Source organism: Mytilus trossulus, chromosome 12, assembly GCF_036588685.1.
Source record: "Mytilus trossulus isolate FHL-02 chromosome 12, PNRI_Mtr1.1.1.hap1, whole genome shotgun sequence".
NCBI classification, from domain to species: Eukaryota; Metazoa; Mollusca; class Bivalvia; order Mytilida; family Mytilidae; genus Mytilus; species Mytilus trossulus.
The window spans coordinates 12,647,612-12,669,037 of record NC_086384.1 but is presented as its reverse complement, the minus strand read 5'-3'; the positions used below and the strand labels follow the sequence as shown (position 1 = coordinate 12,669,037).

General features: G+C 32.3%; 1 protein-coding gene across 1 annotated transcript; it reads left to right on the top strand.

Annotated features, from left to right (window-relative positions):
- The first annotated feature begins 287 nt into the window (after window positions 1-287).
- LOC134692756 (uncharacterized) lies at window positions 288-20,998 on the top strand. Its single transcript, XM_063553271.1, has 2 exons — window positions 288-971; window positions 18,578-20,998. The coding sequence occupies exons 1-2, from the start codon at window positions 689-691 to the stop codon at window positions 20,989-20,991; spliced, it is 2,697 nt and encodes an 898-aa protein (XP_063409341.1). The 5' UTR covers window positions 288-688; the 3' UTR covers window positions 20,992-20,998.
- The last annotated feature ends 428 nt before the right edge of the window (window positions 20,999-21,426 follow it).

Sequence of the window (21,426 nt, the reverse complement as noted above, 5' to 3'; positions counted from 1 at the left end):
CTCGTAGCATTTTACTCATCTTCGCTAGCCAAGGGTTACGATCCACTTTCGTTCTCTTCACCCTTGGCGGATTGAGATAAAATTTCGGAGACACAAGGTAATGATTGTTACTGGTTGCAGTCGGAACTCGCTGCATCCAATCAAAAAGCGCATAAACATGATCACGTGTAAATGTAGAAAGTGTTTTTAAACAATTGCCACGTGTTTATTGTGCAACAAGTCTTTAAATTCTTTAAACATACGACTATATTTAGTGACATCTTGAATGTTTTTAATCAATTTATAGAAGATCCTGTGTATGTTTCATGCACAAATGCATGAATGTTGATGTATATTTTCGTTTCCGGCTTTATCAAGTGTGTAGAATCTAGACGCTACCGTGTTTTAACCTCCAAATTGAAGAGTTCAAGTGCTACCATTGGTCAAGAATAATGTATTCGGAATGGGCGTGACTTTAATCTTCCGATAGATGGCGCAACATTGTTTTCACAAATGTTGGCTTAATCTGCCAAGGGTGAAGAGAACGAAAGTGGATCGTAACCCTTGGCTAGCGAAGATGCATTTTACTAACCGGACGCACACTTGTACAGTTGTTGATAGTACGCTTAGCATTTTACTAACCGGACGCACACTTGTACAGTTGTTGATAGTACGCTTAGCATTTTGCTAACTTGACACGATTACAACCATGAGTCAAATGTTTCGAAGATTTCAGAAATGTCTAATTTTATTGCTCATTGTGTGTTTTCTAGTTCTTCTGTTTTTATTCGTCGGATTTGATCATGTGGAATTTGTTAAAAATATATTGCGTGCGAAATTTCAACAATCTGTTCAGGTGTTCTCTGTGAATAATTCGGTAACAATAGAAACTAAAGTAACATTCGAAGGTGATAATGAGGATAGTTTGTATAAACTGTTGGACGAATTAGATGTGACAATACGTAAAAAGTCACCGGAGAGTAAAATATACGGTAAGTTTATTATATACTTTACTATACACAGTCATAGAGATAGTATCTGGGTGGCCGATTTTAAAGTTTAAATGTTACTACATAGCCGGCCCAGTAATGTCCTTTAGCTGTTATTCTGGACTTTACACGCCAAAATTTAATGCTGTGGTCAATGCGTGGATTTATTGGCTTCTCAAGGTAGCTGCCTTTACTGTCTGCTGAGTACAGGTGTATGTGTTACATATTTGTTTTTCTGTCATTTTTAAGGCTTTTCTCATCACTTGGCGTCCGTCGTCGTCCGTCGTCGTTAACTTTTACAAAAATCTTCTCTGAAACTACTGAGCCAAATTTAACCAAACTTGGCCACAACCATCATTGAGGTATCTAGTTTAAAAAATTTGTGGCGTGACCCGGTCAACCAACCAAGATGGCCGACATGACTAAAATAGAACATAGGGGTAAAATGCAGTTTTGGCTTATAACTCAAAAAACCAAAGCATTTAGAGCAATCTGACACATGGGTAAAAATGTTTATCAGGTCAAGATATATCTGCCCTAAAATTTTCAGATGAATCCGACAACCTGTTGTTGGGTTGCTGCCCCTGAATTGGTAATTTTAGGGAAATTTTGCTGTTTTTTGGTTATTATCTTGAATATTATTATAGATAGAGATAAACTGTAAACAGAAATAATGTTCAGCAAAGTAAGATTTACAAATAAGTCCAATGACCAAAATGGTCAGTTGACCCCTTTAGGAGTTATTGCTCTTTATAGTAAATTTTTAACCATTTTTCGTAAATCTTAGTAATCTTTAAAAAAAATCTTCTCCTCTGAAACTACATGGCCAAATTAATCCAAACTTGGCAACAATCATCTTTGGGGTATCTAGTTTAAAAAATATGTGGCATGACGTTTTCAAATTGTTTATCAGGTGAAGATCTATCTACCCTGAAATTTTCATATGGATCGGCCAACCTGTTCTTAGGTTGCTGCCCCTGAATTAGTTATTTTACGGAAATTTTGCCGTTTTTTGTTACTACAAGTATCATAAATATTATTATATATATAGATAGAGATAAACTGTAAACAGCAATAATGTACAGCAAAGTAAGACCTAAAAATAAGTCAACATTACCAAAATAGTCAATTGACCCCCTAAATTTTTACTAACATTTTCCACTGAAATTACTGGGCCAAGTTCATTATAGATAGACATAATTGTATGCAGCAAGAATGTTCAGTACAAACACATCACCATCACCAAAACACAACTTGTTTTGTCATGAATCCATCTGCGTCCTTTGTATAATATTCACATAGACCAAGGTGAGCTCTAGTTTTATATTTATAAGGCCGTTAGTTTTCTCGTTTGAATTGTTTTACATTGTCATTTTGGGACCTTTAATAGCTGATTATTCGGTATGGGCTTTGCTCATTGTTGAAGGCCGTACGGTGACCTATAGTTGTTAATTTCTGTGTCATTTTGGTATCTTGTGGAGAGTTGTCTCATTGGCGATCATACCACATCTTTCCAGTTATTGGAGTGGTTGGCTGACATAAGTATTTCAAGCTTTAAACCGTATTTGGCACAACTTTTTGGAATTTGGGATCCTCAATTCTCTTCAACTTTGTACTTGTTGGCTTTATAAATATTTTAATATGAGCGTAACTGATGAATTTTATGTAGACGAAACACGCGTCTGTTGTACTAAATTATATTCTGGTACCTTTGAAAACTATTCGCCGTTGACACACCGCAAATCTACAGCTTTTGTGGGAAAGAGGAAAGGGAGGGTACAGCGTTTTCTGTCAGACTTTACTTAAATTAAAATTTTAACAGTAATTGAGTTCAACAGTAATTGAGTTATCACGAGAAACCCCGTTACGCCTTAATTGTGCGCCTGTCCCAAAACAGGAACCTCTAGCTCTTGTTAGTCATGTGTGTTTTTAATAAACAGTTTTGGATCCATTTCAAGTATCGGAGTTAAGTGTGACTTCTAATTTTCTAGACTGGTATACATCCGTTAATTTTCTAGACTAGTATGCATCCGTTTTCAGAGACAAGCTGAGGTCCGCCTCATTGGTGGATATATCATGCTGCGTTTCAGACCCATTGTTGGCCTTTGGCTGTGTTTTGGTCGGGTTGTTGTCTTTTGAACACCCCCCTCATTTTTATTCTCCTTGCGGTTTCCCTAATTTTACTGAACATAATTAAGTTGTTTTGAAAACTTTCGTGAAGGCACAACACCAAGCAATATAAAGTTAGCAATGGTTTGTCTTTCCATATCGATATTTATAGATGTTTTTTTACGGAATTTGAAATTCTTTACGATGCGTCGCCTTCAAATATCCCCTATATTTTATGAAGATGCACCGTAAGGAATTCCAAAAAGCAGGATAAAAACTGTAAATAGATAGATAAATAAATAAGGTTATTCTGTCTTATATTTTCTCCAACTTTACACTCCTCCGAAACACAAACTTTTCTTACCTACATATTGTAGAAAATCCAATTGTTGGTTGCGTATTTGCAACAAGATCGCATTTAATGTAACATACTAATAATTTACATGTGTACAATCAGACATACTGCATAAGGTCGACCGTTTCTCAGACTGATGTCTTTACACTAAATCCGTTGGATGTAAACTGATTTTAAACACTTTAGCCTGGTTAAACATGATGTATTTATTATATATGATTGACTTTGACTGCGAATGTTCTTGTTTCTGTGATTTGTGTCTACTCTTTTGTGTTAGCTGTTTTTACTACCACCTCGTACCGCTTGTTTGCCAAATTGCAACTGATTTTCACAGTTTGTTCTGCTCTAGCTTACACTATTACAAGGGGGGGGGGGGGGGGGGGCAACTTCGATATATTTTTGGTAGGTGTGTGCCATTTTTGCCTCAAAAAACGTACCCATTTTAATATAACATTCACTGAAATTCAGTACCTATAGTTATATGAATATTTAAGAAAGAATGACCTATACTAATATACAACTAGAACACACCCGTGATATCGCGGGTCTGTGAATGAATTAAAGTATATAACTATGCGCAAGCCTTATTTTTGTATTAGTATTGTCATCTGATAAAGTCATACCGATTATAAGATACACAGTTTTCTCTGCTTTCAAATCTTTCTGTTTGAACCCGTCGAACTGGAACTTATCAATTGTTGGTAATATTGTTTATTTGGAAAACTATATAACTATGCGCAAGCCTTATTTTAGTATTAGTATTGTCATCTGATAAAGTCATGCCGATTATAAGATACACAGTTTTCTCTGCTTTCAAATCTTTCTGTTTGAACCCGTCGGACTGGAACTTATCAAGTATTGGTAATATTAATTATTTGAAAAACAAAAGGTTCTGGAATGGAGTATTTTTTTATCAACAGCATTGTAATATATTAGTTATGAATAAAGTTGAATTCTTTGATTCGCTGTTTTATGTCATGCATGCCCACAAACAAATTGATAACTGTACCTATACGCCTTATTTTTAGTCCAGATTTGTTATCTTAGAAAGTCTTACTGATTAAAATACTACAATAGGCACAATTTGACAATTTAGTAGTGTCAACCCTGTGATTATGACCCGTGTATATAGCATATTAATCCTGAATACACCGTTTGGTGGTGCGCTTGTCAGATGCGGAACCGTACAGATAAGGTAATAGGTAACAGGTGAATATTATACTATTGGTATCGGTATCGGACTCGACCCGGAACTTCTTAATTATTGGCAATATTAATTACGTGGAAAACAAAAGGGCCTGGAGTGGTGTAATTTTTAATCTACACCTTTGTACTATATTAGTTAAATATAAAGTTGAATTCTTTGATTCGTCGTTTTTACGTGATGACGGCTGACAAATTGGACCTCGTAATTTTAGTATTATAGATATTTAAAATATGACGTCAAAACGTAATTATCTCCCTTTAACTGTAAACACATGGAGAAAATGGTGAACAGCTAAAACTGTTTTTGTGCAAGAAATAACCTCAAGATTGACATATAATTATAGGAAAGACTATAATATTGAAACATAGAACCAAAATTTGAAGAACAACTTATAATTTATGGAACAACCGTGTATTTGAAAAAAATACTAGTCATGAGTAAAACCGGAAGTCCAAAATCTGGTATGGTGGAGTTGAAAACCGACCCAAAACAAATAACTTTTAAAGTAAATAAACAATCTGTATTGTTATGGAGGCGTGTGCTCCTGTTGAGATATTACATTAAACTCGGGGAAAATGATAGCATTAAAGTCACTTGGTCGATATTAAATTGAGAAAAATCCTTTTAGAAGACGAAAAAGCTCCCTTTCAACCTGTGTGCCCAGCAACAAACCTGTCAAAAACAGTAACGCAGATAGTTTAGTTTAGTTTAAACATATTTATTTATAGTGGATTGGGAAACAAGTTTTGCAACTTATATTAATCCCTTTCCACTTTGCGAGTAACGCAGATAGCTGTTAAGGTTCATGTGGACCCTATGGCTAAAATGGCCGTATTATCACCTCAAAATTTACTCTGAGTACAGACAAATCAGCGCATCTGTAAAAAAATTCAGGCATAGCATGCCCTAGATAAATGAATTTTAAGTATGTTTTATGTTTTAGAAAAATAATTTAAAAACTTACCAGGATTTTGCCGTGCACTTTTTTCATTCCTACAGAAGGTGCCAAAATAAACTAAGTTGGGAAACTGGTTTGAGAACTTCCCCACAGGTAAAAATTAAAGTGAGCATTTTTAATTGACATGGACATTAGATGGACAATAGATACCTGACAATAATTGGTTATTTAAACTGTGTACCCGAGTGGACCATATCAAGGTAAACTCAACTGTTTGTTAATTTTATCATCTTCTGCAGAGACGAAAAAAAGTGTACGGCAAAATCCAGTTAAGTTATGAATTTTCTAAATCATACAATGCATTTGAATTCTATTTATCTAGGGCATGCTATGCCTTAAAACTTTTCCATGTGCACAGGTTTGCCGGTACTCAGAGAAAAATTTGAGGTGAAAATACGGCCATTTTAGCCATAGGGTCCACATGAACCTTAAAGGGAAAAAACTTGTTACTATTACCCTTTATTACACAACATACAATTGCTTGGTACAAGGACAAGTAACACAGAAGTGGGTTGAAACTGAATTCAAACTAATAAGCGATAAAGTACAAGATATTATGAAAAAAGGGGGAGGGGAGCCTGACCAACTAATAAATACTATGCCTCTAGAGAGTCCATTAAACGTTGATACCCAAGTCTATAAAACTGATCAAAAAGTATCAAATGATTTTAAAGAAAAGTCTAATCTGGTAGTTATAAGAAAAGAAGGAGAAAATAATGACAAACTTTCAACTGACAGTGACTTAGACACAGAACAAAAAGAGACAGAAATTGAACAAGAAGGTATGAATGAGAGCTTACCAGATAAAGATATTATTGAAGTTCTACATACTATAGAGAGTGACCACATTAGTCAAACAGTATCTTTAAAAAATGATGTCCTGAATCAGTGCAAATTGGAAATAACCAAATTCTAGAAATAACAAAACAATTTGACACTAAACTTGAATCACTAGAGAAAAGGGTTTTTGAATCAAGTAATGAGAAAATACTAGAAAGAATAAATAAATTGGAAGTAAAAGTTGATCAGCTTATTTCACTTTCTGAGAAAATAGAACACAACATAGACAAAAATAATGTCAATAGTACAAATCATATATGTGAAACTGACCATGATGACTGTGGTAAATTTATTGAAACACTGATTGAATTAACAACCAAAATTTCAGGCTTAGAAAGCAAATTTGAAAAATTTGACTTTGAAAATAAAGCTAAACAAGATAAAGAAGATGAAAATGAGCCAAACATCCAGGTAAATGTAGACCTGCATAATAAATTTAGTATATTAGAAAATGAACCTGAAGAATCAGAACCAGGAAATAGTCATGTTTCTTACATAAGCAAGAAAACATTAACAAATAATGAAAATGAGAGTTCAAAGACAGAAGAAAGTAAAAAGAATGAAATATGTGATGTAAATGACAAATACATCACAACTGACTTATGGATCATTGGATCTTCAGTTACGAAACACATAAATCCTAAAGTTATGTACAAAGACAAAAAAGTGATAGTTGCAACGCTTATAAAAGACAAAACAGTTGGTGGTGCAAAAAAACACATAGAAAATGAGGGTATAAAAGCTACGGTAACCCTTTTTCAAATTGGTTCCAATGATTTGAACAAGAAAGTCCCAAGTGAAGTATTACAAGAAGTTGAAGACCTAGTTTATACATACCAAAAATGTATACCAACAACAAAAATTGTACTTTGTGAATTACTTCCTAGGTTCCAGAGGAACACAATCTGGAGAAAGATGTATGAAAAAAAGGAGGGCAGAGTTCAACTTAGGATTAAAGGAAATAAGTGATCACTATAATTGTAGTTTTGTTACTTGTCCACACCTAAGAGAAGATGATATAATCGATGGAATTCATCCTTCTATCGAAACCGGTGTCCCAAAACTAGTACGAGCATACAAAACAGTTCTAAATAAAATGATGGGGCTGAAGGAGTATTTTGACAATTGGCCGAATAAAGCTACTAATCAAAACTACCAAAACAGAAATAAACATGTAAATAAGCAAAGATACAATACAGATAGATATGGAGAACCTTACGTGTATACAAGAGAACAAAGAAATAACTATAATTATGGAAAGAATGAACAACAAAATAGCTATATGTACAGCCAGTCTGGACCCTCAAATCAGAATCACAATGAATATTGGCATGATAAAAATAACATGCAGGAATCCTTCCATCATAAAGATGAAAATACTCAGGAAAAGCTTAAATGGGTTTTAACAACTCTAATGAAAGAATTGTACAACTAAATAGTTAGATATTTTATTTTATTATATGTTATAGCTACATAGAAATTAATGAAATTTAAACTCATTATGTACAGTTTCTATTTGGGACTTGAAAATATAACAGAAAAATAAATAAAAATGTTATTGACCTCAGAATCATGTGTATTGGCAATAACTTTATCATCTAGTCATAATATGAACCAATATTAACTTTATCATCTAGTCATAATATGAACCAATATTAACTTACATGTTTATTTAGAATAAAGAGAAACGTCTATGTTTCAAAGGTAATGATAAAATAAAACAACAACAAAGTAAAGCGCTATTTTTGGAATTACTTTAACTTCTTTAGCATTGTTTGAGATTTGATAAAAATGGAATTTATTTTCAATATATACATTTATATAATACACACACAAATTCCATATTAATTAAGGAATTTTAACAGGTCAAACCGTCTACGTATTTGTGTTTATATATCATATACACATGTAGTTGCATGTATATAAGGGAATGTGCATAGATACAAAATGCTTATCTTGATTTGGGTATATTATATATACTGGTACATATATATTTAAAAAATATATACTTTTTGTTATAATTAAAGCATCTTAGAAAAAGATAAATATGTTCAAATTAAGTTTCATATGAGTTAATATACATGTACATGTACTTGAATGGGGAAATTTCTTGCATAATTAAATGTTTTATAAATAAATATGAAAACAAAACAAATGTTTTCATCTATAGATTCTATTTCTATATCTAGCTGGAATGTTCATGGATTGGGACAGAAACACAGAGACCCTGATTTCTTGGAATTGATAAACCATGACATAAATATATTGATAGAAACTTGGAAAGGGGTAGAACCTGATGTCCAAATACCTGAATATAATTATTATTGTAAGCAAAGAACTAAAGCTAATAAAGCAAAAAGAAATAGTGGGGGTATTATTGTTTACTATAAGAAAAAGTTTGAAAAAGGGATTACTTATCTAAAAAATGTAACCAAATCTCAGAATAGATTATGAATGAAACTTGATAAGTCATTTTTTGGACTTCAAGATGATTTGTATATATGTGGCATATATATTCCACCAAAGAATTCCCCACATTACAATAATGAATATGAAGGTTTGGAATCAGAAATAAGTTTCCTTTCTAGCAAAGGAATTTTTTTTGTTAATGGGTGATTTTAACTCAAGAGTATCTAATTATTCTGATTTTGTAGCAAATGATGAAAACAACATAAATTTGACTCATATTTTACCAGATAACTACAAGTCAGATTTTCAACTGACTAGAAAAAGTCAAGATAAAATCATAAACCCACAAGAGAGGGATTTACTAGACCTCTGTGTTTCTGCCCAACTCCGTATTCTAAACGGGAGATTTATTGGAGATTTGTTAGGAAATATGACATTTTTTAGCATGAAAGGATGCAGTGTAGTTGATTATGCAATAACTAGTGAAAGTCTACTCTCCTCAGTGAATTATTTTATAGTAAAAACTCCATCATACTTTTCAGATCATAATCAAATTGTTACCCATTTAAAATGTGATGGAAAACTGCCAAATATAAATAATATTTATAAAAAAATAGATTTTGAATTCAAGTGGACAAACACTTCCAAACTCTTGCTTGAGAATGAGCTTAAAGAAAAATATATATATGAAGAATTAAACAATTTTCAACAAACAAACTAAGAAAATACTCAAGATGGACTGAACAGAGCTACAGACTTAATTTCAGACATTTATATAACTTTATCACATAAGTGTATGAGAAAAAGATATTTTAAAAAGAAAAGAAAAAGAATATCAAACTGGACAGACTCAATTTTTTTTGCATTAAGAAGTACTTTTAATCTGTATAGTAAAAAAATAAAGTTATCTCCCTTTTATCAATCTATAAGACTGAAATACTTCTTTTATTCTAAACAATTAAAAACAGTTTCTAAACTTAAAAAAAGAGAATTTAAACTTAATGTTCTGAATAAGGGAGGTACCATTTGATTTTTATGGGGGGGCTAGGAGGAAAAATTTTGTCCTGCTTTTTTTTTTAGTTGAAATCTCTGTCCTGCCTTTTTATTTTTTACTCTATTCGGTCCTGCCTTTTTTTTTACTAGTTTATCCTGACTTTTTTTACCCAAATTGTCATCCTGCCTTTTTTTTTTTACCAAGATGCTCATCCTGCCTTTTTTTTTACTCAAAACTCCTGTCCTGCCTATTTTTTTCAAATTTCATCCTAGCCCCCCCCCCCCCCCCCCCCCCATAAAAATCAAATGGTAGGTCCCTAAACTAGACAACATGTCACCGAATGAAAGCAAGGAATTTTGGAAACTATTAAGAACAATAAAAATTAATAAGGACAAGAATGATGATAACATGCTAGATTTAAGTCAGTTTGCAGATCACTTTAATAATCAGTGTAAACCTGAAATGATAGATAAAAATTTTGAGAAAAGTATTTTTGAAGAATTATGCAAAACAGAGAAGTTGCTAACATCAAAAGAAAGTGATACACCAATAAATATATCTGAAATAAAAACACAAATTAAAAGATAAAAAAGTGGGAAAAGTTGTGGACCAGATAAAATATGTTATGAAATTATAAAACATAGTAGTTCTGTAATGTTAACAAGACAAGACAAGACAAAATATTTTATTTCCTCAGACACGAACGTGTACAAGAGGTCAAAACATAATAAAGTATACATATAAATCGACAGCAGAGTAGTGTACGATAATAGCACGTGATTTTCATGACATTGAGACATATACATTTTATATATTACCTATTGAGTTTAAAGGATTACATATGTACAGAATTCTTTCTTATTGTTCACTGATTGTGAGTACATAAATATATATAAATGTATAAAAATTGCATCTACAAAAAATAAGTAATCTTTCTAAGGAAAGTACATACTTTCCTATACACCTTTATGTTGCAAAATGAGAGTAAACCGATTAATTTTTGCCTCGATGGATATTGTAGGTAATAATTAGGTACAAGATTTTGTCTAAGAAGTGATATACTAGGATGTGAACAAACACACAAATAGTGATATTCGTCGCCAATATTTTGATTACATAGATGACATATCCTATTTTCTTTTAAAATATTTTTCCATCTTCCCGTTTCAATTGGGAATTTAAGATTTGAGCATCTAAATTTAGCCATATACAATCTATCAGTATTTCCTAATCGAAGTAGATAGGGTTCTAATTGAAATATACTTTTGAATTTACCATAGAATTCTCCTCTAGAAGAATTATTAATTACAGAAAACCATTGTTGTATAAACTGATCAACAAGTTTTTGTTTGACAAGAGATTTCAATATTTTTCTATTCATAGGTATTTGATCATTCCATATAAAAGTAAGACCACATTCATCAAAAATGGATTTAATGTACGTAACCCATTTAAATTGTGTGGGTTTACTCTGGTGAAGTTGTATCATAAGTCTATATAATGTATTAGATAATGTATTCTCACTTGAGAGCATATCATTCCAAAACATAACCATACGTAGCTTAATAGTAATATCAATGGGATAACGACCCAGTTCCCCGTAAACCATAAAATTTGGCGTACTTTTCCTCACGTGCAGAATATTTTTACAAAACTGCAAGTGCATCCGTTCCAACCCCTGCTTATTTTCAAATCCCCATACTTCACTAGAGTAAATCATTATAGGTAAAATAAGACAATCAAAAAGCTTAAGCTGTATTATATCTACGGGTATTGCAATATTTCTAATCTTTCTATATAGTGCATACAATGCTTTATTGGACTGTTCCAATAATTTCTTTCTAGCTGAACAAAAAGAGCCGTTATAATTAAAATAAATACAATACCCAGATAAGTATATGAGTCTAATACATCAATATTTTTACCATAAATTTCAAAATCTGCTTTAACCTTGAATTTCTTTTTGCTGAAAATTACAATTTTAGTTTTACTTGTATTAACTGTGAGTTTCCACTCATTACAATATTGCTCAAAAACTTTCAATGCATGTTGCAGATCCTCCTCTGACTCAGATAAAATAACTGTGTCATCTGCATATAATATTATAAATATTTTTACATAACATAATAAGGTTTCTTTGCATTTATCAGATATATTTTCAAGGTCTTTAACATCATTATCTAGTAAAAATTTCTCCAGATCATTCAAAAAGAGAGAAAACAGAAAGGGGGATAAATTCTCCCCTTGTTTCACTCCTATATTACAACTAAAAAATGCAGAAATATCCTTTCCCATTCTAATACATGTCTGGATATTCTGATACATATTATGTATAACTCTCAATATTTTGCCTTGAATATTATATTGTAGCATCTTTTGCCAAAGTCCAGCTCTCCAAACTGTATCAAATGCACTTTTGAAATCAATGAACGAGCAAAATAATTTTTTACCAAATGAAAAATATAGAGAAATAAGTGAATGTAAAATAAAAATATTATCCATAGTAGAAAACCCTTTTCTGAACCCAGCCTGTGCTCCTGTAATTAAGCCTATTTCATCTGACAATTTATTCAATCTATTGTTGAGCACAGCAGTGAATGTTTTACTAAGACATGAATTGAGAGTAATACCTCTGTAAGAATTCGGGTCAGATTTTGAACCCTTGTTCTTGAAAATTGGAACCATTATTCCTTTGGTCCAACATTCTGGTATGATACCTGTATCTAACACAATGTTAAATAACATTACATACACATTAATCATATCAGCCATAGCTAAATATTTTAACCTTATATTATCTACCTCTCTATATCCTGAAAATTGGAATAATTCATTTATAATTCCATTATTTAAAAGTGGGGATCATCTTGATCCTTCAAACTACAGAGGAATTTCTCTGATGAGCTGTCTAAGTAAATTATTTAATATGGTTATAAATTGTAGATTACTTACTTTATTTGAAAATAATATATGTCACCATCAACTAGACTTTAAGAAGAATAGTAGGACTTCAGATGGTGTCTTTATTGTAAAGACTCTGTTTAATAAATATATAAATTATAAAAAGAAAAAGATTTATGGTTGTTTTGTAGACCTAAAAAAGGCATTCGATTCAGTGTGGAGGTTAGGACTTTTGTACAAAATAACAAAAAATGAGAAAATTGGTGTAAAATTTTACAATTTGATAAAAAATATGTATAAGAATGCTGAAGCTTCAGTAAAATTAAAGGAGAATATATCTGAATATGTCTCTAGTGATAGAGGAGTGAAACAAGTGGATAATATGAGTCCAAACTTATTTAATGTTTAAATAAATGATCTACCAGAAATATTTGATGAAAGTTGTAAACCAGTGACTCTGCAAAATATGTCAATCAGCTGCCTTATGTTTGCAGATGACATTTTGTTATTATCTGAAACTCCTGAAGGTTTACAGAACTCTATAAATAAACTAAATTCTTATTGTAATAAGTGGCAGCTCACAATAAATACACAAAAAAACTAAGATAATGGTCTTTCAACAGAAAAACATTTTATATAATAAATATGATTTTTACTTAAATGGTGACAAACTAAAAAAAGTTTTAAAATATAAATATCTTGGAAATATAATTGAAGCATCTGGGAAATTGACTTCATCACACACTGAATTGGCTAAGAAAGGTACTAAAGTTTTGTTTTCTATTTTTAAGTATCTTTCTCCTTTAGAAAATGTGTCTATAAAAGTATACAAAAAATTGTTCGAATCACTAGTTAAACCTATTCTTATGTATAACTCTGAAATTTGGTATATGGATTTTTATGAAAAAATAATAAGAGCTGAAAGACGAGCTCAAATTAAAGACATGAGTAAATTTGATATTTTATCAATGATTGATAGTAGCCAAGTGGAGAAGACACATTTAAAATTTTGCAAATATATACTCGGGCTTAGTAAACAATCTGTCAATATAGCTGCAAGAGCAGAACTAGCTCAGTATCCCATAGATGTCTTTATTAAAGTACAATCATTGAAGTACTTAGCAAGAATTTCTAGTGATGAAAATAACCCTTTATTATATGATGCATTTTGTTTATCTAAATGGCTTAGCACTAACGGTATATTCTCATGGTTTTCATATGTAGAAAATATAGCCAATGTAAATAAATTAGACATAAATAAAATTCAGGATATAAACTATAAACAAGAGAAGAGGTCATTCTCAAAAAATATTAAAAAAGAACTTAAAGATAGCTTTGAAAATATTTTCTTTGAAAAATTAAAATTAACTAATGAAACCAGTAAAATATTCTTGTACAGTAAAATAAAAACAAAATATGAAATAGACAAATACATTTCTAAAAATAGTTTTGAAAATAGAAAATTATTATGTAAAATGCGAGTAAGTGACCATTTCTTGGAAATAGAGAGGGGTAGATATAAAAGAATTCAAAGAGAAAATAGAATATGTAAACATTGTAATTTAAATGCGGTTGAAGATGAAACCCACTTTTTCTTAAAATGTAAAATTAATAAATCTTTACGTAATCAGCTTGAAAAAGATATAAATAATATATGTCCAGAATACTTTAATTTGTCTGAAACAGAAAGATTACAATTAATTCTATCTTCATTTGATATTATGCAGCTTACTGTTCCGTTCATTAAAAAGTCATTTGCACTGAGGGGAGTGGACACAACGCCTGCATAAATATTACTGTTTTACCACTTTATATATGATGTTTGATATGTTAATTTTTATATTGTGTATATTGTATTGTATTGTTTGTATATGCCTTCAACCCCCAGGGGTATAAATGTGCATTTCATTAATAAAGTTATTGAAGATCAAATCAGGAGACAAATTTCCGGGGTTCATTTGGGAATTTATTTGAAAGGTGAAATTAATAATTGACCATTAATAATGTAACATTCTCAAGAGCATATTTATATGATATGTAGATTATACCCCAAATCAATATACAGTTTTCAAACATAAATGCATTTTAATATAGGATGTCATTAAAAAGGAGGGTCATTCTTATATAAAAGCTCGCAAAATTATGACCCATATTTTTGGCACATCCCCGTATACCCAATAATTGGAAGTTACCCCCCCCCCCCCCCCCCGTGACACTACTGCTCTATGTTATAGGTGGAGGGTGATGCACTTTGAAACATGTTTACCCATGCATACCGCATACTGTTATATTCCTACCCAGTAGTACAGTGGTTGACATTATCATATATGGTTATTCAACTTATTAGTGATTTATTTTGTAAAGAATGATACTGTTAGTTTAATCGCTTGAATTGTTTCCTATTATCCATGTCGGGGGCATTTTGTGGCCGAATATAAATATAGATACGAAATGACGTATTCCATTGTGAAGACGTAGGGCGGCCTATAATTGCTAACTAACACTTCACCTCAACTCTGGAGGATAATTGTCTCATTTGCAATCACCACATTCCTTACTTTTATACATTTTATTTAAAGGTATCAAAATTCAATATACACAAGTAAATACGAATTTAAGAAGAACTAGTAGTATATATATGAAGATAATTTGGGTTAATTGCATGATTGGTCAAGCACGCCTTACAATCAAGTTCGTCAGATACTGACCGTCGAAATTACCTGTCCACAGTGGGATTTCCAGTGACACTAGAACAATAGAAAAGTGTCTCTTCTTATGAAAGAGATAGAAAAGGTCTAAAAAAAGGAGAGACAATTTACGCATAAAACCCGATATGCATAGGGATGAATATCTCTTAAAACACAAAACCGTATTAAAACTTTTATACAACCACTATAAATAAAGTATATGTTAAAGCTAAATGTGTTAATATATGATTTTTTAATTGCCAAACATGCTGTTAATTGAACAACCTATTGTTCAACATAGGGGAGTGTAAAAAACTGCCACATTTGACTGCATATTTTTCTTTTTTTTTGAAAAAAATATATATCAAACCTTAATAATGTAGCTTTCTGGGTATCCAATTTTTAACGTGTTCCGAAATGTAGTTTCGTCACAAGAATTTTTCAAAGTTGTGTCATTTTGTCTATATGAATGTCGGTAAATTCGTATGATCGAGCACACCGACAAGTATATCGTTGGGACAACTCGATATAATGTAATCAATATACGTGAAAGATTACCTAATGTGAAGTTTATCAAAATCATCATAACATAATTGATCAACACATTATGTTTGAACAACATGAGTCCTACAATATAAGATTTAAAGGTGCATATCATTTACATTCAACGTTTTTATTGGTATTTTTTTTTTACTACAATGTAACCTCGAGGTTCAACGTTGATAGTAAAAAAAAATCCCAGAAATTTTTTGAATGATTTGTAAATGATATTAACCTTCGAATTCTTATAACATCGGAATAGAAAATATGTGATCCGAATTAACCATGCACTTGTGTTACAGAAGATTATGAACTTTTATGATGTACAGGGGGTAAGGGTTTTTCTTAAACAATATTATGATCCCAAATTTGATGAATTTTGTTGGCAATACTTTAATATACACACTACATATAACAAAGTATATATTAAATCTCAATGTATTATTATTAGGAAAAATGTTTGACTCTGTAAAAAAAAATCTTCCCCCTCCCCCGTATTGCATGAAATGGTTTAAACCTAAAGGATTCGCACTAACTGCCTAAAAGGGGTCCGTTCCAGTCTTGAATCAGTGATATTGTTTATCATAAACAAAATATTGTATCACACTGAAAGGGGCAGCCGGGCAACATGCACAGCCCGGATTGTCAAAACAACTAAGATTTACAAAAATGATTACAAACAAAAACCATCAGTTGGACAATCTTACTGGAATCTGATTATCTCTACTGATAAATAATGCAACACTAATGACACATTTAAGTTTTGGAATGATTTTATTCACAAAGAATGTTTCTCATTGGTATACATTTCTATGCTCTTGTCTTTTCAGAGTTTATATTAGAAATTAAAAATTGCTGCATGAAAGACACTAGCTCCACATTCCTATGCATATGATTTTATATGTATGAGAATCATTCCATAAAATATCCGTTTGATATCCTTTCAATGCATGACACTGTCTAGTGGTTGTTCTGCCACAATTACAAGGAAAACCTGGCTAAACTTGTGCTAAATCAAACACTTGAATCTTACATCGCTATTGATGTTAAGCAATTATTTAAAGGGCCATCCGGAACTGTTGGGTTTTATGACAGTCTTCCTTCCATACACACCATTGCTGCAAAATAATTTGAACATTCAATTAGATGATTATAACATTATTTGGCAATCCAAAGAGAACATGAAAACATCAGCCCACAATAAACAGAGACCCCAAAAAAAGCCAATTTTACTTTACAATGAAATTGAAAAAGTAGTTAGTTACATGTCAAATCATCTTTTGGCTGTCGACAAAAAATAAATAAAATCTAAATTTCGTAGCATTTTACCCCCCCCCCCCCCCCCCACCCCTTTTTTAACTGAATTTATTCAAGGTATGGTGGTTTTACCCCTTTTCAGATTTCAGTATGTCATGTTGTATATCTTTTATAAATTAGATGAATTTCTGGCAAGTTTCTACGATATTCTTTATCATTTGACAAAATACTATGCATCTGAATTAAATTGTTTACTATTTGAAAAAGCGCGCCTTCTTTTACTTTAATTTACTTCCCTTTATTTCACATAGCAACACATATTAAAAACTGCCACATTTGACTGCATATCAATTTTTTTCCCCAAAAAAAATATATGTCAAGCAGCATAATTAACTTTACAAATTTGGAGAAAATCAAGATGTTCCGACTATAGGTTAGTAAAAAAAAAAATAATGAAAGGTTGGCATGATTCCAGGTTTGAACCCTGACGACACTTAAAATCGAAAATTCACTTATTTACCTATCATATGAAGATACGATGAGGTGATAAACTTAACAATTAATAATTTACCTGGTGCATTATCATATTCACATTACGTTGACATGTCTCAGTTCGTCTGTGTTAGCTCATTTCAAGCTCGTAAACAATGTACACCATTTCCCGCTATTCTTTACCGATTACCTCTAGTCAGAAGAGCCCACTGTTTACAGGGGCGATAATATTTTGTCACCAGTTCACGCACTGTCCAAAACTGAATTCTATGAGAAGTACGTACGTAGCATATTTGATTTAGATATCGAGTGGTTTAACTTCTTTAATTTTTGTGCAATATATCGCTAACAGGTGCAATATGCACGAGCACGAATTTCAACTGCATTGTTCATTATACAGGACAAAACTAAGCCATGATAAATAGCTATTCATGAACATGGACAATTACATAATGGCAGTCTTATTTGACAAATAGGATTTTTCATAACTTTAAATAAATCTAAATTTTGTTATATATTTATGACCAGAATCAAGATTTCCATCATTGAAGTTAGAATGCCGTTTCATCTCTCTACTTCTGTTTTTTTCATTTACAGAGTTTAAAAGTGAGAAAGGAAATGGGGAATGTGTCAAAGCGACAACAGCCGGAGGCCACCAATGGGTCTATTTAGCACTGTACGACCGTCAGCAATGAACAAATATATTCGAAAGCGTATCTCATTTTGAAAAAAAAAGTTTTTCCCACTTGTGATGCGTTTTGTTCATCATACTAGGAAATACAAAATCTATACACAGTCAAAAATATTTTTTTTGTCAATTTATATAAAGATTTTAATTGTCACAATTTCTATTTTAACAGGAAATATATACAACGGAAAGGGAAAGATACAGGTTGAAAGTTATATATCTGCGATCAAAGAATTCAGTAAAAAGTTCCCAATACGAACAATTTGTGAGATCGGATTTGCAGGAGGACATAGTGCAACACTGTTTCTACATTCAACAGATTCTGCTAGTTATACAGCTTTTGATATGTGGGATCGAGCCGAATATGAAGACTCGGCAATTGACTGGATACGGAAAAGATTTAGTGACCGTAAAATTTCGCTTGTGAAAGGTGACTCTACAAAAACCGTTCCCCAGTTTGCAGGAAAATGTGATCTGATACATGTAGACGGTGCCCACCATGCTCACTTTCCAAAGACAGACATGACAACCATGGCAAGAGTCGCCTCTGTCAATAACCTATTGCTGTTAGATGATTGTTCTAAATCTTGGCCGGCGGTGCTGAAAGGTGTTGACTATTTAAAGAATAACGATTTAGTTCATGAAATTGAAATGCATGTTCCTGAAGGTTGGATTTACAGAGGCGCCCAAAAGGGTTGGTGCATTGGCAGTTATAAAGTTAAAGCCCAGACTGTTAATACCACTCCGGTAACTAACTTGCCGAAGAGTATAACTTTTCTAGACAAAACATTTTGTAAACCACCATGGCATGGAGATACATGCGCAGTGTACGACAACAAACATTGCTCGCAATGGAGTGACGAATGTTTCTATAGCAATGTAACTGGTACTTTGTCAGTCTCTTGTGAACGATGGCATGGTGCTCAAAGCGTCGAACAGGTAACCTGGGATCAGCGTGAAACTGCAACAGATCGGAATGAGGCTCATGCTAAATCGTTTAATTTCTACCAATCGTTACCAGACAATTTAGGTGACATCATCGAGCTTGGCGCAGGTCCCTTTACCCAGTCACAGACGATCCTTAAAGACAAGAATGCAACCAGTATAACGTTGGTAGAACCAATGGCGTTTCATTATATGACGCACGTAAAACGTTGCTTTTACAAAAACGGTACTTTTATGAATTTACCGACTACTTTATTATCTATACCGGCCGAAGAACTTAATAATACCAGGAAATTTGATTCTCTTGTCATGATTAATGTTATTGAACATGTTTATGATGCATTATCTATTCTTAATTCGGCTATCAATTTGATAAAAGAAAATGGACTATTTATTTGGCATGAACGACTTTGGGATAATTACCGAGGTGTAGCTACCCCACCGGGTGATGATCGTGAATTTCAGTTGCACCCAATTCGTATCAAAACCGTGATTGCAAAACATATCATGTCTATGTTTGAAGAAGTGTATGCTTCTTGGGACACCGAGGAGCTACGTCGACTGAAGAATCAAGGTGTATATTTCATTGGCCGCAGACGTAATATGGTGGCAAAAACCATTATCCCACAACATCCTGCTTGCTTTGAGCAAAGTAAAGGCAAACAAACTGTAATATTTTTTGTTTCAAATGTTAATTCTACATTTTTACAAAGTCAGCTTATGATGGTCAATGATTTTGACAATACGAAATCAATAATACTCATACAAACTGACAATTTTACCGCGAAAGCAACAGCAGCCATTTTTAAATTTAGTAAAATCAGAATAATGATCTCGCATCAACATTTGCAAAACTGGAGAAAGGAAGTAAGTTATTATGTTGAGCCATGTATGTTTATTTATCCTCATCTGACTTCTGCTATGCTAGTAGGAGCTGATACACTTTGTGTGGGAAATAGTGGTGTCACTATTGTACTTATGGGATATTCGACGAAAAGGTTCCCCAACTATAACGAGATCCTACCTGCATACACCAAGTATCAGATGATAGACCAAATTTTATTATTATGGAATAATAAAAACGCATCATTTACGCCAAATATTAATTTACCGAAAATTACTTTCATTCAATCGGAAGTTAACAGCATGAATAACCGTTTTAATGTATCTCAATACATACGTACTGATGCTGTCATGGTAATCGATGACGATGTTCTTATAAGTGAAGCATTACTGTCGATAATGTTATTACGATGGAGTGAAAATCCGGACAGATTAGTGGGCATCAGCAGAGATATGCGTTACGTCAATTCAATGAACGAATACATTGTTAGGGGTAAGAATCCATCTTTAACAATTGGTAAAACAATGTTGTTTCATCGTAAATATTTAGTGAAATATATGCAAGATACGAAGCTCGTTGATTGGAATAGCAAAAGATACTGTGAAGATATTTCAATGAATGCGTTGATTTTTAAAGAAATAAACTTGCGACCTTTATTTGTACCGATGTCTGCACTAGCTTCCCGTAAAGATCTCTCGGAAGTAGATGGAGCATCTGTAGTTGACACAACATGGGCGTTGAGGAGGACAGAATGTGTACAATGGGCAGCTCAATATTTCCAAATAAAATTATATTAAGTTCTCATTTGGTATTAGCTAAAAATGTCCTAAACTTTAAATAAGATATATATGAGATGGTTGTATATGTCATTAATATGATTATCTTTTGTAAGAAAAACAATCTTGATTAGATGACAGAACATGTGGTATGAGTCCCAATGAGACAACTCTCTATCCAAATCACAATTTGTAAAAAAAAACAAAAAACATCACAGATCAAAGTACGGCCTTCAACACAGAGCCTTGGCTCTCACCGACTAGCTAGCTATAAAGGATCGTAAAGGGCCCCCGAAATGACTAAAAAAAGCTGAAACCGATCTAATGTATGTGAAAAACGAGAAACGATAAACCACATAAACAAACTACAACCATTGAACAACAGGTTCCCGACTTAGGACAAGTGCAAACAATACATATAAAAAACTTAGAAGATGTGGTATGATTGCCAATGAG